This window comes from Brachyhypopomus gauderio, chromosome 12 (assembly GCF_052324685.1).
Source record: "Brachyhypopomus gauderio isolate BG-103 chromosome 12, BGAUD_0.2, whole genome shotgun sequence".
In the NCBI taxonomy this organism is placed as follows: domain Eukaryota; kingdom Metazoa; phylum Chordata; class Actinopteri; order Gymnotiformes; family Hypopomidae; genus Brachyhypopomus; species Brachyhypopomus gauderio.
In genome coordinates this window covers 1,384,249-1,400,086 of record NC_135222.1, presented here as the reverse complement: position 1 = coordinate 1,400,086, position 15,838 = coordinate 1,384,249, and the positions used below count along the sequence as shown (strand labels likewise).

Below are 15,838 nucleotides of genomic sequence, written 5' to 3'. Positions count from 1 at the left end.
GTATGTCCCAGGAAGAGGGGTTCTCAGCACAGAGAATAGGATGTAAACATAACTGTAAGAAACAGGCAGAATAGAAACACAAATCTCCAGGACCCTGTTCATCGAGGAGTCTGAGTTTATCTGGTAGCTCTTTGTGAAAGTGTCCCAACTTCTGAACACCTGCCAGAGGACCCATTTAATTCAGGAGCCCCACTTGGGCCTAGTTAAGATGCAAGATAGCGACCTGTTTACAAGCTCCTCTTACTGCTCCTGGTTAAAGTGAACTGACCTTGAAGCAACCATATTTGGTGTATACAACACAAATACATTTTATGATGAACTGAATACATTTTTCATTGGTCAGTGATATCTGTGCATCAGGGATTTCAGAATGTTTCATGAGATAGTGAGATAATGGTTTATAAAGATAGGGGTCACTTTCATTTACTCCCAGTGTGACACTAACAATGACACTGCTACGTTTGGCATCTATGTCACAAAATCGTTTGCATTAGAGCCATTAGAGTTTTATGGATGTGTGTGTCAGTCATATCTTTTATTTTTTTTTAATAGAGCCTAAAATTCATGGATTACAAACAAAGAATCTGGATGACAATAATGCCTTTCAAGTGACATTTTCCATTGAATGGAATGGGAAACCAAGGGAATGCTGTCTTAAGCTCAACATAGACAAGCCGATATGTAATGATACAAAGATTAATAATTGTTCCTTCAATTTAATGAACCTCTACTACTTTACAAACTATACAATTACGGTATTTATATTTATCACTCACCATTTACAGGTTCTTATTACTAACTTTGTGCTTTACTACATTTGCATTTCATCCTATATATTTTTCTTTCAGGTCTATGCTAAAAATGCCGGAAATATTACAAGTGTTTCTGTTTTTACAAGCCATTCAACTAGATGTAAGATATTTTCATTTATTCCCACTCCATTTGTATGAATCAAGAAGTAAGATATTCTAGACATTACAGGAAATAACTCATAACTTACAATGAGTTTAAATGTATATATTATTTATATAGTAAATGTATATATGTGTTTCTCAATGACAGACAATTATAATGCTGTTTTTGGATTCCTGGTCATCCTCATTATTATCACATCTCTTGCCCTCCTGTTCGTCATGTACAAAATCTTTAATCTTCAGAGGAGGCAGTCAAGGTGTGTGTCAGAGCTCCATATGGCTGAGTTATAATCTATATTGACCTACATTTTACATTAACATTTTTACTTAATCCATTTTAAACCCAGATTCAATGTGTTTTTCTGTTTTCAGAGAAGTTTATGAGACGGATCACCTTCTTCCTCTAGGTAAGATGTCGTTTCTCTCACTTGCAACTGACCTTCTTTTGGGACGGGAGGTTTTGGTCTTAACTTAGTTCTCTTCCCACCCAGAAAACCTGCTCCATGTGGAACCCATCAGTGGTGACGCTCTGGTGGAGACTTACAGGAAGAAGATCGCTGATGAAGGACGCTTGTTCATGGAGGAGTTCCAGGTGACTTGCAGCAGTTTCTCTCCACACAGCACGTGTCTCTGCTCCGTCAGCCTGAACGAACAGAGAAACGCCACATGCTGCCACTGACGATTCATTCAGATTTGCTTGTGCCCCCCCACAGAGCATTCCACGAATCTTCTCAAATTACACCGTCAAAGAGGCCAAGAAAGCAGAGAACCAAACAAAGAACCGCTATGTGGACATTCTCCCCTGTGAGTTGAACATGGACCAAATACAGTCTGAAGTAAATTGTTCGTACATTTAGTTTCTTCAGTTTTCAATTATTACTGAATTATTGATGAGTTGTGTGTGCTTACATGTGTCCTCAGATGACTATAATCGCGTCTCCCTCTCTAGTGGAGGAAAACATGACTACATTAATGCCAGTTTTATTGAGGTATGTGTGTCACGCATCAGAAACATTGGCTGAAGTTTGCAGTCACACTAAAAGTTACACATTGTGCTTCTTTCTTGTGTGTCTTTGTACAGGGTTACAAGGAGTCCAACAAGTACATAGCGGCCCAGGGTAATCACCACGGCGATTGTTCTGACCCATAAGGCCTACGCTGGCAGTCTTCCCTGTACACTAATGTTGACTGTAACGCTGGTTCCATCCAGGTCCCAAGGAGGAGACAGTGGAAGATTTTTGGAGAATGGTTTGGGAGCAAAAGTCATCTATCATCGTCATGGTTACCCGCTGCGAGGAAGGGAACAAGGTGGGCGGAGTTTGGGGGCATGCTAACGTCTCCGGGCGGACAGAGGTCCACTTGCGTCTCTCTTCGTACGGGCGGACAGAGGTCCACCTGCGTCTCCGATCATACAGGCAGACAGAGGTGTACCTGCGTCTCCGATCATACAGGCAGACAGAGGTGTACCTGCGTCTCCGATCATACAGGCAGACAGAGGTGTACCTGCGTCTCCGATCATACAGGCAGACAGAGGTGTACCTGCGTCTCCGATCATACAGGCAGACAGAGGTGTACCTGCGTCTCCGATCATACAGGCAGACAGAGGTGTACCTGCGTCTCCGATCATACAGGCAGACAGAGGTGTACCTGCGTCTCCGATCATACAGGCAGACAGAGGTGTACCTGCGTCTCCGATCATACAGGCAGACAGAGGTGTACCTGCGTCTCCGATCATACAGGCAGACAGAGGTGTACCTGCGTCTCCGATCATACAGGCAGACAGAGGTGTACCTGCGTCTCCGATCATACGGGTGAACAGAGGTCCACCTGCGTCTCTCTTCGTACGGGCAGACGGAGGTCCACCTGCTGTGCGCTATGGTGTAGGAGAACAACTATTCTCCCCGGTCCTTTGGCAAGAGGGGCTTTATTGGCAGGACCTTCAGATTAGGAAAACGATCATCAAGTCGATGTTCTGATCAGACCAAAATCTATTTTCTTTCAGTGTGGAGAGCGTTGTATGATCTGTGCACACACAATGCTTGTTGTGTGATATGCAAAAGCTCTGCAACTTTGAGTGACGCTGTTTGGCTTTTTTAGAACAAATGTGCTCAGTACTGGCCATCGATGGAGAGGGAAACGGAGATTTTTGAAGACTTTGTTGTGAAGATCAAGCTCGAGGAAAAGTGCCCGGACTACATCATACGACAACTCAGCCTGATGAATGTGAGTTACTGCTGCCTTGTTTACGCTCAGTGTTTTCATCTATGTGCATTTTCTTGATAATCCTATTAAAGAAAGTGTACAAACATCCTTACTTCTGAGATTAATTTGCTGACTTTGATTGAGAATCCTGATTTATGTCAGGCACTACTTAGTCATATTCATGGGCTCCAGGCTTTGAAACCCTGGCCAAATGAATCTCACTGCACCTCTTAAGCATTGTTCCTGTTGCCTGGATGTGCTACTATCTGTGTGTGTGTGTGTGTGTGTGTGTGTGTGTGTGTGTGTGTGTGTGTGTGTGTGTGTGCGCACGTTTGTGTGTGTGTGCGCGTGTGTTTTGGTGCATATGTAGCGTAAAGAGAAGACAGCAGAGCGTGATGTCACACATATCCAGTTCATGAGCTGGCCCGACCACGGCGTGCCCGGCGACCCCGGTCTGCTGCTCAAACTGCGCCGGAGGGTCAACTCCTTCAAAAACATCTTCAGTGGCCCCATCGTTGTCCACTGCAGGTAGAAGGCGCTGACTCATATCTGCAGTGGCCCACTTTTCTCAAATGAAGATATTTCACAGTCATACACAAGATTCTTTGACCATTCTCTTTGCCCAAATTAGTTTTGGACAAGATTCTTGGCCCTGGGGTTTATTTTTATTCAGTTATTTTATAGATTCGTACTTATTAACGTAGTGTCTTGTAGTCGTTTACCTCCATGCTGGATGCTGAATGTGTCTTCTCCCGCAGTGCCGGGGTGGGCCGCACCGGCACCTACATCGGCATCGACGCCATGATAGAGAGTCTGGAGTCCGAGGGCCGTGTGGATATCTACGGCTACGTGGCCAAACTGCGTCGCCAGAGGTGCCTCATGGTTCAAGTGGAGGTGAGACAGACGAGAAACACGTCCCTGTTTCTCCATGGCTCATGTACTCGTGTAGGTAGCCAATGTTTCGTTTCAAAAATTATATATGTTGAGGGTTTTTTTTTTTTTTTTTTTTGGTGTGTTTTCAATCTCTCAGGCACAGTACGTCCTCATCCACACTGCGCTGATCGAGTACAACCAGTTTGGTGAGACGGAGATCCCACTGACTGACTTTCATTCAGCGGTCCACACTCTGAAACAGAAGGAAGGCAACGAGCCCAGTCTGCTGGAACTAGAGTATCATGTGAGTTCTTCACCACACTTCCCCTGCATGTCAGCTCTCCGTGTTACTCAACCTGTGTATAACAATATATAACTTCTTCATTGTGCCACACTAACGTTTTTGGCTTGTTTGCTGGAATGTAGCATCATTTTAGAATTTAATATAACTTATTATAATATTATAATCAGTGATGTCAGTAACGCGTTACTTAGTAACGCTGCGCGCGACCCTGTGAGAGCGCGAGCACGTTTTACAAGTCATTTTTTGCAGTGTCCTCCCAAAACGATATGTGGTAGTATAAAGAAACACCCCTCAAAAACAGGGGAAGGAACATTTACCTGATGAATTTTAATGCTGCTTTGTGTTCCACGTTTGAAAAGTGCTGGAATTTTGACTAAAGTAGCCTACTTTAAAATGCTTGAAATTGTAATGGTATTTCGTTTCACAAGCTGTTTGACTGAACAGTTCGCTTGTATTACGTTTACAAATAAATTTACAAATAATACCGCCCAGGTACACAAACGTAATGTCAGGAGATACTGTAGCGACTACTACTCCTCACGGCGAGTCTTGCCCTTTAGAGCCAGGTTCACACTACACGACTTTTCAGTCGTCAGGTTTTTGTGCCGTTCGCACTACACGACTGGTTGTGCTGTAATCGCGAGTCTTTCAGTTGTTGTGACTTTCACACTACATGAATGATCGGTGACGCGGGCTCACGAATTACACAACTGGGGAATCGCCGACTCATCTGGCTGCCGTCCAAAAACACGAGAACACGAAAACGAAACTCTCGCGAGAACCAGCAACACCACGTAGAAGAAGAAAAAAAAAAACAATGTACATGTACTCCACATTTTCGTTATTATTATTTTTTTACCGTTTAAACACTCCATAGTCCCAAGTGAACATAAATATAATCAATCGCACAATTTCTCCAGTGCTGTCACAATAACTTAAACACAGTGTTGTAGTAAAGTTGTAAGAAAGGTGAGGATTGTGTGTTTGCTGGGTTACTGTTTTGAAAGTATTCTTGAAAGTTTTTTACATTCTCAGAGATATCTTCAGCGGTGCCGCAGTTCTCTCTCCGCGTTCCCATTGGCTGTAGCTAGACGCTGTTCCCATTGGCTGTAGTTAGACGCTGTTCCCATTGGCTGTAGCTAGACGCTGTTCCCATTGGCTGTAGCTAGCCGCTGCTGCCGACTCTCTGTCGCCTACTGGGCTAGATATTAAACATGCTAGATATCTGCCGGTCGTCTGCGACCAGTCGGCGACTGCTCGGCGAGCGTCTTTCAGCAGTTCACACTACACGACTGAGCAAGCGACGAGTGATCGCCGATTTGCCTCCGACCACAGTTTTTGTTGGCGATCAGTCGGGGACTGAAAAACCAGCCTAAAATCGTGTAGTGTGAACCGGGCTTAAGCTGGGCGTACACTGTACGATATTTTAAATCGTGTACTCAGCTCCAGCTAAAACTGTACGACTAAATCGCAGGGTTTAAAAGTTCACAGCTCATGATTCATATACTCACACTATATGACCCGACGCTCTCATGCGATCTCACGAGGAGCGATTTGAATTTCAAACATGTTTGATATTCTTGCGACGCTGCGATTTCTGATCGGGAGTTGGTCGTGAGGTGTGAATCGCTCCTCGTTTACCTGTGTAAACTATACGATGCACGACACGCGATTGAGCCGAAACTCGGCCCGATCGAAAAATAGTCGCACGAGTGAAAAATCGGCTGAAAATGGGCCAAAAATCGCACAGTGTACGCCCAGCTTTAAGTGACACTGGGGGGGGGGGGGGGCGCCTGCGCGCGCCAGGTTTGCGTTATCAATAAAGTTTCCCTCCTCGGGATTTTTGGATTAAGCCGTTTCTGCCTCGGTTACCGAACCTGCTTCAATACATTGTTACTGTTAAAAATGCACTTCCAATAAAGTGAGTATTGGAAAAATTTATTTTGCTGCTGAATGTAACTATTAAAGTAACTTGTAATCTAACGTAGTTACTTTTAAAATCAAGTAATCAGTAACGTAACTAAGTTACTTTTAAAATGCTCCACTTTTTCAAGGTAACTTAGCCATCACTGATTATAATATAACTTATATATGTTAAGATGTGACTTTTTCATGGAAACGAATGATGAAGCACACCGTGTGTTATAGCTCCTGTGAGATGGACATCTCCAGCATTACACTGTCTGCTTTTGCTATTATCCAGAAACTGCCGAGGTTTAAACACTGGAGGTTATCAAACACAGCAGGCTCTGAGGAGAACAAGAAGAAGAATCGTTCCTCTATCGTTCCATGTAAGTGTCACATGCCGGTCCAGCTGCTGACGTTGTACGGACAGAGAGGTTTGATCCGACGTTTCAGTCATTATTATTGTTTCTTATTCCCTGCTTTATGAACAGTGTATGAATTTATGCTGTGAACTAGTATCTTTAGATTTTAATAAATGTGTTATTAATATCTATGCTAATATTTTGAAGACAAGTCTGTGTGACACTGCAGCATCTACTGATGCTGTTAATGTGTGTTAATGTCTGTGACCGGTAAATGGGGATCTCAGACGACTGACACTATCCAAGCCTCCGCCGCACTTATAGACTCTAGAACTGATCTCAAAATGGGAAGTTAGTGAGAATCTGGCGAGGAGCATGTGCGTTTGACCTCTGAACTCTGCCATTTCCCTTTGTCCCAGATGACTACAACAGAGTGCTGGTGAAACTGGAGGAAGAAGATAGCCGGAACAGCGATGGCGATGATGAGGAGGAATATTCCTCCGACGAAGATGACGAAACGACCACCAAATACATCAATGCCTCTTACGTGGATGTAAATGCTTTTACGTGTTTATTCACTTTCGACGGTCAGGAAGGGACAATTTATGACATGATGGTTAAACAGTTTTAAAAAAACCCTCAACTGTGTCAAATGTGTGTGGCTGCTGTAGGGCTACTGGTGTCCAAAGAGCCTCATCACTGCGCAGGGCCCTCTGGACAATACAGTCGAGGACTTCCTGCGGATGCTCCACCAGAAACAGGTTCCAGCTGTGGTCATGCTCTCAGACTGCACGGAAAACGACAAGGTGGGTGTCCACACATGTCTGCATGTGTCCACTCCCACTCATGCCGGTGTGGGGACACCGTGGGCACGCCGTAGGGGACGCCGTAGGGGACGTCGTAGGGGACTCCGTGGGCACGCCGTAGGGGGCGCCGTAGGGGGCGCCATAGGGGACGCCGTAGGGGACGCTGTAGGGGACTCCGTAGGGGACGCCGTAGGGCACTCTGTAGGGGACGCCGTGGGGGACTCTGTGGGCACGCCGTAGGAGACGCCGTAGGGGACTCCGTAGGGGACGCCGTAGGGGACTCCGTGGGCACGCCGTAGGGGGCGCCGTAGGGGACGCCGTAGGGGACTCCATGGGGACTCTGTGGGCACACCGTAGGGGACGCCGTAGGGCACACTGTAGGGGACGCCGTGGGGGACTCCGTGGGCACGCCGTAGGGGACGCCGTAGGGGACTCCGTGGGGACTCCGTAGGGGACGCCGTAGGGGACTCCGTAGGGGACGCCGCGCGACGCCGCGCTCACAACTTTTGCGTGTGTGGGTGTCCTTCAGGAGTTCTGCATTCAGTACTGGGCGGAGGAGAAGAGATCGTTTGGAGAGATGGAGGTGGAGGTCAAAGAGACTGAAAGTACGCCTACATACATCAGACGTCATCTACAGATACGGAACACAAAGGTAACCACTACACCATTTTTGTGAGTATATATTGACCATTAAAGAAATTAAATGAAAATAGTGACCACTGGCCTGCTGCTGATTTTGGACCTGGCTTGGTGATATTGTACCTTTAAAAATGTGATTCTGATGAAATGCTGTAATCCATTTTTGTTTTTTTCCATAGTATAATGAGTTATATTGCACTTATAACTGTTTATGATTCCTGAAGGGCAAAGAGAGTCTCATGACAGAGCAGTACCACTTCCTGAAATGGGCGGGGCATGAGCTACCAGCCAACCCTCTCGACTTGATTGACATGATGAGGAGCATTAGGCTGAAAGTTGGTCCTGGCAACAACGCAAACGCCCCCATTGTGGTTCACTGCAAGTGAGTGAAGCCACCTGTGGTTATGGGGTGTGGCCACTTTTCACAGTGTGACATGGCAGTGGTTCTGAGTAGAATCTCACCATATGTGTAACACGGATTTCCTCACACTGAAGAGCAAGCTTTGGTTACTTGTGTATAAAATAACCATTTAATATATGAGCATTTGATATATGATAATTTAATATATATATTGTAATATTCATCGTATCAGTGACGGTTCCTCGCGTTCTGGAATCTTCTGCACACTGTGGAAGCTTCTGGACAGTGCGGACACGGAGAAGCTGGTGGACGTCTTTCAGATGGCGAAATCCATGCGCAAGGAACGTCTGGGCATGTTCACCACGCTGGTGAGTCTGGATGTCTGATCAGACACCCCAGTGCCAAGGGCTGCTCAATCAAAAAGGTCCACAGACTCAGAGACTACAAAGTACAAAGCAGTGAAATATGGCAGCAAACATGACATCACATAAAGATCCTGGATTTATAAATGTGTGACGCCCGTTTGTATTGGGTTAACTGGCTGTGTTCTGTAGTGGGTTAACTGGCTTTGTTCTGGTTGAACAGGAGCAGTACCAGTTCCTCTATGAAGCTCTCCAGGCAGCTTTCCCTGTGCAGAACGGCGAGGTGAAGAAGACCATACCCTCTCATGACACTGTGCAGGTCATCAATGAAGAGAATGGTACTACCAATGCAGGCCAGAAGGAGGCAGCAAAGAGCCAGACTCCTGAGAACCAAGCAGTCGCTCCTCCTGAGAACCAAGCTGTTACTCCTCCTGAGAACCAGGCTGTTACTCCTCCTGAGAACCAGGCAGTTACTCCTCCTGAGAACCAGGCAGTTACTCCTCCTGAGAACCAGGCAGTTGAGAAACCAGACACTGCCTCACCATCGTCTGAAGAGGGCAGCAGTGAATCAAGCTCCGTACCAGAGAAAGCCCCCAGTGAAAGTACCACCAATGGCCCCTCTGTTAATGTAGACATATAAGCTGTCTGCATCGCGTTGCATATCAAACAGTCAATAGTAGTGGATTATATCAAGATTATAGTTATACATTTTATGTCATACCATCTGGAAATGTTCATGTTGATTTGGTCTAAAGATTAAGTTGTATGTCTTGGTACAGTTTGTTTTAGATTTTACTCTTTTTAATAACACACTTAGTTGTGTTGTTTTTATATTATTGCGTTTTTGTTAATATTGTGCTTGTACATAAATGTTCATTGAATTTAATGAGTACTGAGCACATTTCCATATACATGCCAGAGTGCATTTACCACCATCATTAACAAGTGTTAACAGAGTATACGATTAAGTGATTTCAACTTGTCATAATGTGTTATGAATAAATATGACATAATTATGGACCTTTAGAGACACGAATATTCATATTTAACAAGTTCCAATTTCGTGTTCAGATTCTTTTGATATAGACCTGTAAATCTAAGCTTCTAACTTTGATTGTTTTAGCCTTGTTAGTTTAAATTTCATATGTGAATGTAATGTACTCTGAAGGTTTGCTAAAATTCATTGTTTTCGTCTGATATCTAGGGTGTATTTTAAAAAATTAAGTTATGCAGTGCAAAAAGACAGTTTGTGCAGAATGTATTGTAAACAAGTTATATAAGGCAAATATGACTTTGCACTACATGCTGGGCTTCAAACTATGAATTGGTGTGCTTCTCATTAATTGATAACTATGTAAGCATGCTTCAAAATATTTTGGTTAAGATAGATACAGTTAACTATAAATGAATAAAGCATTTAAGTGTTTTTCTCTCTCTTTTCTGCAGGGGGGTGGTGAGGGTTTATTGAAAGATAAACAGAGTTACTATGTCAGTGCACGAGTTCTCTAAAGGCGTTCTGTAAGCTAGGCTAGTGGGTTTCTGTAAGTGACGTAAGTGGGTTTGTAGGGCACCCGAAGGTATTTCCATCTATATAACAGGTGTAAAAAATGGGCCATTGTGCCCATCTGCCATAAGAGATACACGTAACTCCTCCTCCCAAACACCTCCCTAGACCAAAGTCATCGCTGTGATGATTTCCTGTGCAGATGGGGTCCAACATATAACGTGTGCCATACACGTCCCAGTGTAACACCAGGTGTCAACACTGCTGCCTGTCCATGTGATCTCTATTGATTTATGATCACAGAATCCCTGAGATCCATGAGATCCTTTATTTCAGTGTGATGCAACAGGGTACATTTGTACTCCTATGAAAAACTCAATACAGATAAAAGCCTTGCATAACTCCTTCAGAAAGCTACAAGCCAGTGATATCCCACACTACTAATGTACTACACGTCTACCAGGAAACTCCCATGTTACCAATAAACTACATATTTACTTCTAAGACATGATGTCTAACACCTGATGATCCCCAACCTGCCATGTGTCAACATCACACTGAATATGTCCCCTTGTTTATAAACAGTGTGTTAACATTAGACCTGAGAGTGAAATGAATGCTCTAATGCTTTTTATGCTCTAATTTATTAAAATCATAAATGTATTAATTTGACTTGCACAACAAAATTAAACAAAAGCATTTAAATATATTTAGAAATCCAATTCCATCAAATAAACAATATTGTTTTAAGTTCTGAAGTCTGTTCTGTTCAGCAGACCTTCAGAGAGAGGATGGTCTGTAAAATTAGGTTTACTCAGAAACATGAATCTAATCTGTGTTATATTCTAAGTTTTAAAAATAGTTAATTTATTATAGACAACAAACTACTTTGTAATTGAATAAAACTTGCTTAAACATAATTATTTACCAGCAGGTAAAAATGCCTTTTCTTAGCTCAAAAAAAAATTCAGCTAGTTTTGTAAATCCTTTTGGGTTTGTTCTGTAAAGCTATTTTGTTGTGTATGCATCTGTTTCCTAGTTCTGGTCTGAGAGGGCACCTGTAAATGTGAGGGTCCTCTCTAATAGTAAATAGCTAATGAGTTAATGTCAGGTGATTGTGAGCTGATGAAACAATAAAATATGTAGCGAAGTTGTTTAAGTCTGAGACTGTGAAATAACAATATTGATCTTGTACAGTATTTTTCATAGCACGGTTAATTGCAATACCACTAATACACACTAGATGGCGTTTTAGGATAACATACAAATTATTTTCCCGAGAGAACGTGCTAGTTCATATATGAATTGGTTCCTATTTTTGTCGCGTATGCAAGCATAGTTGATGGTTCTGAAGAAATCTTGTAAATATCAGCACTGATCGGAACGTAATAGACAACAGTGACGCTAAAATAAAGCGGAAGTAAAATGCTTTGTGGTTTCTATTGTTTTTCCTTCCCTCTTAAAGACATTTTCTCACACGTTTATCCCCACAGAGAATGAGCTTTTACATATAGTTACAGTAACATATGCCTCTGTCCCGTCGACTTTAGTTTTAGTCTTTTCAAAAGACTACACAATATCTAAATCCATACATTGAAGAAAAAAAAACATTGTTTATCCTTCAAAAGTGCTTTAAGATGTTTAAGATGTGCCACGACACCATATTTTGTACTTTTTAAATGAGTTCTAATCCTGAAGGGAAAATGGACTGCTTTCCCCGAAATTCAAGAAATAAAATCAAGTCAAGCTTGTTTTTCAAATCATGTCATTAAATGTCAAAATAATTAACTTACAACAGTTACCCCCTCGGTTACCTGGTTTACATTTTTCATGCCTAATATTAAAGCTCTCTCATTGCTATGTGAGCCGTGTACCTCTAGGCTCTACAAAAAGCAAAGCTCTTGCATTGAATGAAAGATTACACACATTACACATATGCCTACATTACACGCTCACTGACGGCAGAGGCGTTACAGTTCAAACATAAACCAAACATATTTCCATGTAAAACCATAACCAGAAACATCTAACACTCTTCCGTATATTTAGGTCGGTCCATGTAGGTCTTTAAGCCCGTCCTGTGGTTTCAGCACTGCTAGCTAAGTATACACTGTACATCAAATGACAAAAACGAGGGCGATTCCCCTTTAATAAATGATTACTTGAGCTTCCGAAGGGCATTTGCATTCAGCTGCCACATGTAACTCCACCCAAGCATACAATTATCATATCATCTTTCTCTCAACCTTTGTGTCAAATAATGTCAGTGGCTGTGCGAGCCCTCTATGAATTGGTAGTAGGTGGGTGTGGGGCATGTTTACAGCTATAGATACACATAAATAAAGAATAATACACGGAAAGATGGCTCTAAATGCTATATATATATATATATATATATATATATATATATATATATATATATATATATATATATATATATATGTGTGTGTGTGTGTGTGTGTGTGTGTGTGTGTGTGTGTGTGTGTGTGTGTGTGTGTGTGGCATCGTGTCCCGTCCGCAGTGGGTCCGTGTAATTATAGCTACTGCTTTGGGATGGGTTTTAAGTAGCTATTTACTGTGCACCTCTAGTTTTGTTCTTTAGAGACTGGGAATTTGGGATTTATTTTCCGTCTATATCATTTTCTTTTTGTATATAGGTCATATCCATGATGAATTATTGACATCATGACATCACGACTGTGGGCCGATGTCTTTGTTTGAACCAGCCCGAAAAATATCGCTTAGGAGCAGCAGAACGGAGTGTATCCGCGCCAGAGCACTGGGCCAACGACACTGGCTGGGCCTCCCGTCCGAAGCGAGTGCGTTCAGTGTCTGTGCTCATGCACGGTGAGACAACCACTGTAGGCAAAATAGGGGAAATAATGACCCTTTCCACCTCGGTACTACAAAGAGCGACCACACACAAAAGGAGCAGTGTAGTCCCAGGTATGAAAACCACGCTTTGCTCTCCACATTATTTGTTACGATCTCTAGCGGATTCCTAGATACCACAGGGATTTTCCAGGCATTGCCAGATTAACTCTAATTTACTCATTCCAAATGCCTCTCCATGCCACTTTATGAAGAAGCTAATGGTTATGGCAGCCTGGTTGTTTCCATGCTGAAGTTCTCCTGAATGGGCCACAGTTATCAACTACAAATTCAGGGACTGGGCAGCTCCGGTTCCTGTGTGGCAGTTTATAGCTTCCCAAATGAAGCTAATTATTGGGCACTTGAGTTAATCAAGCAAATGTGTTACATCAGGTGTGCGGGAAAAACCCATAACTGGAGCAATGTGCAGACATACCAATGCTGGAGTCACCCAAACCTCCACCACCCCCCACCCTCCGCCCTCCGCCCACGCCGCACCCACACCCCGCCCCACCCTAGCCATTTACAGCTCGCTCCAGATGGAATTCCCATGCATATATCCATAACATAGCGCACAGTTCTGAGAGCCTTTGTCTCCATAGAGACGTCCTCGTTTGGTGTCTGGTCGGGACAAGAGGGAGCAGCGGCGTCTCAGGTGAAGCCTGAGATTTACACACCACGCTCGGGAACGGGAGGCATCTGATTGCAGGGGCGACAGCCTGGCTTGGATTAACACGCACCCTTCCCCCCCTCGTATTTCAAAGTCACACATTCCTGCGGGCCCCGCAGTCCGAGGCTGGGCCACGCGGCTGCCAGTTGTCTCTTTTCAAAGCTTAGGATTTAAATGTCCCGGCACAGAGGACCGGACCAGGAAGACCCGGGCTCACCCCCCCATCACCAGCGGCAGAAAAAGCAGGTCCAGTCCTGCTCTCAGTTTACATCTCTGCAAAGTGAGGGATGTTTTTCGTGACTCCCTGTGATGGCCCAGACGGAGTATTATCATGCAAAAAAGAGGGTCCCCATCTCTAACCCCCACCCGCACCACCCCACACACAAAGAGGGTACATATCTTATACAAAAGATGTCTTCAGCTGGGACAAAACCCACACAGTGTCGAGCCCGGCTTCATGCCCTGATACAGTCATGTTTTGTCTGTGCAGCTCCTCACAGCTGGCCAATCTGCATCTCTCTCTCTCTCTCTCTCTCTCTCTCTCTCTTTACCCTTCACTCACTTTCTCCGTCTCTCTCCCCTTCTCTCACTCTCTCTCCCTTGTTCTCTTTCACAACCACACATGCGCGTGCACATACACACACACACACACACACACACACACACACACACACACACACACACACACATCTTTGGCTCTTTCTAAAGCTCTACTTTCTTTGGCGGTGTGGTGCACGGAGTCCGGCTAAGCTTGATTCTAGGAGATCCACCTCGCAGGGTTAACACGCTGGATAAACACACCCGCTTTGCACCCTCTGTCTAGACTCCACATCATCCACTACTACTAACACCTCGCTCCTAAACACTCATCTCCAGCACGGATCTCCAGCCTGACCTGCTGACACCACTGCACACCCACATTCTCTCAGCAAGCTTCATAGTATCAAACCTCCAAATCAGAACAAAGTGGGTTGAATACAGAGGCTTCTTTTTGTACGGCAACAAAAGATGCACACCAGATTAAAAACAAACAAATAAATAAAATAAAAAAAGAATGATTTACTTATTCAAAGCCGCAACAGTTCTTGTATACAATGGGTTTGTGCTTCAGCTGTAGTGAATGCTACACGGTACTAGTGTAATTCATGATTGTATGTATAGTGAATGGGTGTGCCTGGCAGACCGACTGGCCTAAATAACTGTGACGCTCTATTGCATGCCTCATTGTTGCATGATAACACAGCGTCGTGACAACCGCCGCATCCGCCCCCTAAAACACCAATCAGATTCCACCGAGCCAGAATATAATTCCCCATGTAGGGTCCATTTATGAGGCATTATGGGAGCACTTTAAAATCTCATTAGACGCTGCAGCTGCACTTCGATACTGCATGCTGATTTTAGCGTTTTTTATTAATTCTGCTGGGTAAAGCCCCCATCACCACGACACAAGCCTCATTTTGAATGTTTTAATGGAGCTAATTCTAAACGGAGTCTAAAGTGTAGATAACTCCACACTGCACAATACATTGTATGAAAAACAACCTACCATGAATATATGTGGTGTTCTTAAATACATTAAAGGAAGACCCCTTCCCCATTTTGTTTCATTGGGCCAAAGCCAAATATATAAGAAACGTCTGTGGCAGGGCGAAAGTGTTGACAAAATGATTTCATTATGTACATTTAAGAGTTTTATGCACCAAAAATGCATCGCAGTTTTATTTTACCAACTTGTTTTTATTTCAGTGGGTTACACTGAAAGTTCTGTGACCTCATTCAGTTTGAACCTCTTCATGACAATCTCAGGTCAGGTCTTGATTAGGTGCAAACCCATTTAATAAAAGTCCTTAAAAGACATGTTAAACAAACAATTAAAGACAGACATAAATAAATAAATAAATAAATAAATAAATAATAACAACATGTGGCTAAGCAGTTTACCTATTACTACTGAAAATGTTATACATTTGAGCTTTATTTTGGGGCTTAGTGTTAAGGGTCTTCTTTGTAGCCACTCAGTGTACTGTTTGTCTATACTGAACGTGATTACTTGAGTGAGGGG

At 43.5% G+C, this 15,838-nt stretch overlaps 1 protein-coding gene across 50 annotated transcripts in view; it reads left to right on the top strand.

Annotated features, from left to right (window-relative positions):
- The window catches only part of ptprc (protein tyrosine phosphatase receptor type C), a 33,508-nt gene extending 23,354 nt beyond the window's left edge, over positions 1-10,154 (top strand). For all 50 annotated transcript variants that reach the window (XM_077024292.1, XM_077024305.1, XM_077024304.1 and 47 more), the window contains 20 exons: positions 553-755; positions 849-912; positions 1,063-1,171; positions 1,287-1,321; positions 1,406-1,506; positions 1,628-1,718; positions 1,836-1,903; positions 1,996-2,032; positions 2,125-2,222; positions 3,012-3,137; positions 3,487-3,644; positions 3,875-4,010; positions 4,147-4,293; positions 6,497-6,584; positions 6,980-7,113; positions 7,232-7,366; positions 7,896-8,018; positions 8,230-8,387; positions 8,599-8,734; positions 8,952-10,154. In XM_077024292.1, coding sequence (XP_076880407.1) covers positions 553-755; positions 849-912; positions 1,063-1,171; positions 1,287-1,321; positions 1,406-1,506; positions 1,628-1,718; positions 1,836-1,903; positions 1,996-2,032; positions 2,125-2,222; positions 3,012-3,137; positions 3,487-3,644; positions 3,875-4,010; positions 4,147-4,293; positions 6,497-6,584; positions 6,980-7,113; positions 7,232-7,366; positions 7,896-8,018; positions 8,230-8,387; positions 8,599-8,734; positions 8,952-9,368 — 2,564 coding nt within the window. In that variant the 3' untranslated portion in view covers positions 9,369-10,154. The remainder of the gene's footprint in view (positions 1-552; positions 756-848; positions 913-1,062; positions 1,172-1,286; positions 1,322-1,405; positions 1,507-1,627; positions 1,719-1,835; positions 1,904-1,995; positions 2,033-2,124; positions 2,223-3,011; positions 3,138-3,486; positions 3,645-3,874; positions 4,011-4,146; positions 4,294-6,496; positions 6,585-6,979; positions 7,114-7,231; positions 7,367-7,895; positions 8,019-8,229; positions 8,388-8,598; positions 8,735-8,951) is intronic.
- Positions 10,155-15,838: the final 5,684 nt, after the last annotated feature.